Source organism: Chaetura pelagica, unplaced genomic scaffold, assembly GCF_000747805.2.
Source record: "Chaetura pelagica isolate M959 unplaced genomic scaffold, ChaPel_1.0 scaffold1970, whole genome shotgun sequence".
Classification (NCBI taxonomy): domain Eukaryota; kingdom Metazoa; phylum Chordata; class Aves; order Apodiformes; family Apodidae; genus Chaetura; species Chaetura pelagica.
Genome location: NW_009951703.1, coordinates 1 through 1,122, shown reverse-complemented (window position 1 = coordinate 1,122; position 1,122 = coordinate 1). Strand labels below are relative to the sequence as shown.

The following is a 1,122-nucleotide window of genomic DNA, read 5'->3' as shown; positions in this document are numbered from 1 at the left end:
GAGCTGCTGGAGCGGGTGTGCGAGAAGATGAAGGAATATGGGGAGAAAGTGGATCCCTCCACGCACCGGAAGAGCTACGTGCGGATCGTTTCCCACGACGGGACCAAGATGGATCTCTCCGCGGTCAAGATCGACGGGGACGTGACTTCCAGCCTGAAGTTTGCGGTGTGTGCAGGGACAGGGGCCCCTTGGCACCTGTCGGGGCTCAGCGGAGGTTTTGGGGGGTGGGCCCCGCTCTGGGGGGCAGCCACGGCCCTTCTGGGGCTGAGCTGGTCCCCCCGGCAGCTCCCGGGCTGGGGGGGCTGCGGGGCCCCCCCCGTGCCGCTGACCCGCGGGGCTCTGGTTGCAGTGCGAGAGCATCGCCGAGGAGCACGAGGACGAGCTCATCGAGCTCCTGTCCCACGAGGCTGACAACGTCAAGGACCGGCTCTGCAGCAAGAGGACGGGTCAGCTGGGGGGGCTCCTGCTGCTCCCCTGGTGCCTGGGGTTGGGCCAGGGCAGCTCCACGCCGGCTCTGGTGGCTGCTCAGGGCGCCTGCCCTGCAGCATCTCCCTTCCCATGGAGCTGTTTCCAGCTGGGACACCCCAGTCAGGACACGCTGCAACCTTGGCCCCTTCTGTTACTCCTGGGCCGGGCCAGGGAGGGTCCCTTCCCTGCTGGGGACACACTCCCTCCCCAGGAGGGTCCCAGGGATCCCATGGTGCTGCCTGCTGCTCCCGGGGCTCAGCCTGGCCCTCACCAGGTGCCCGCTGCCTGCCCTGGGCTGTTGTGGCTCTGGGATGCAGGGAATGACAGGGATGGCAGCCCCGTGCGACCAGTAGCGTTTCCCATTCACTACAGAGCAAAGCGAGGGAAGCGCCAGTGTCCCCAGGCCTGTCCCTGCTCTGTGCAGGGGACGTGGCACCGGGGAGGGTCCCAGGGGCTCTGCCACGTCCTGAGCGCCCCGTGTCCCCGCAGACCTGTGTGACCACGCGCTCCACATCCCGCACGACGAGCTGTGATGGTGCCGGCTGCCCCAGAGGACGAAGCCGACGGCCCCGCGGGACCAGGACGGTCCTGGGACCCCACTGGGTGTCCCAAGTCTTGGTCACCGTCCCCACCGAGACAGGCAGACACACTAGG

The 1,122-nt window shown here is 68.2% G+C and overlaps 1 protein-coding gene across 1 annotated transcript in view; it reads left to right on the top strand.

The window, feature by feature from the left end:
• The window catches only part of PAN2 (PAN2 poly(A) specific ribonuclease subunit), a gene marked incomplete at its 3' end in the record, with an annotated part of 11,201 nt that extends 10,755 nt beyond the window's left edge, over positions 1–446 (top strand). Inside the window, exons 25-26 of the mRNA XM_010007816.1 lie at positions 4–165; positions 350–446. Coding sequence (XP_010006118.1) covers positions 4–165; positions 350–446 — 259 coding nt within the window. The remainder of the gene's footprint in view (positions 1–3; positions 166–349) is intronic.
• Positions 447–1,122: the final 676 nt, after the last annotated feature.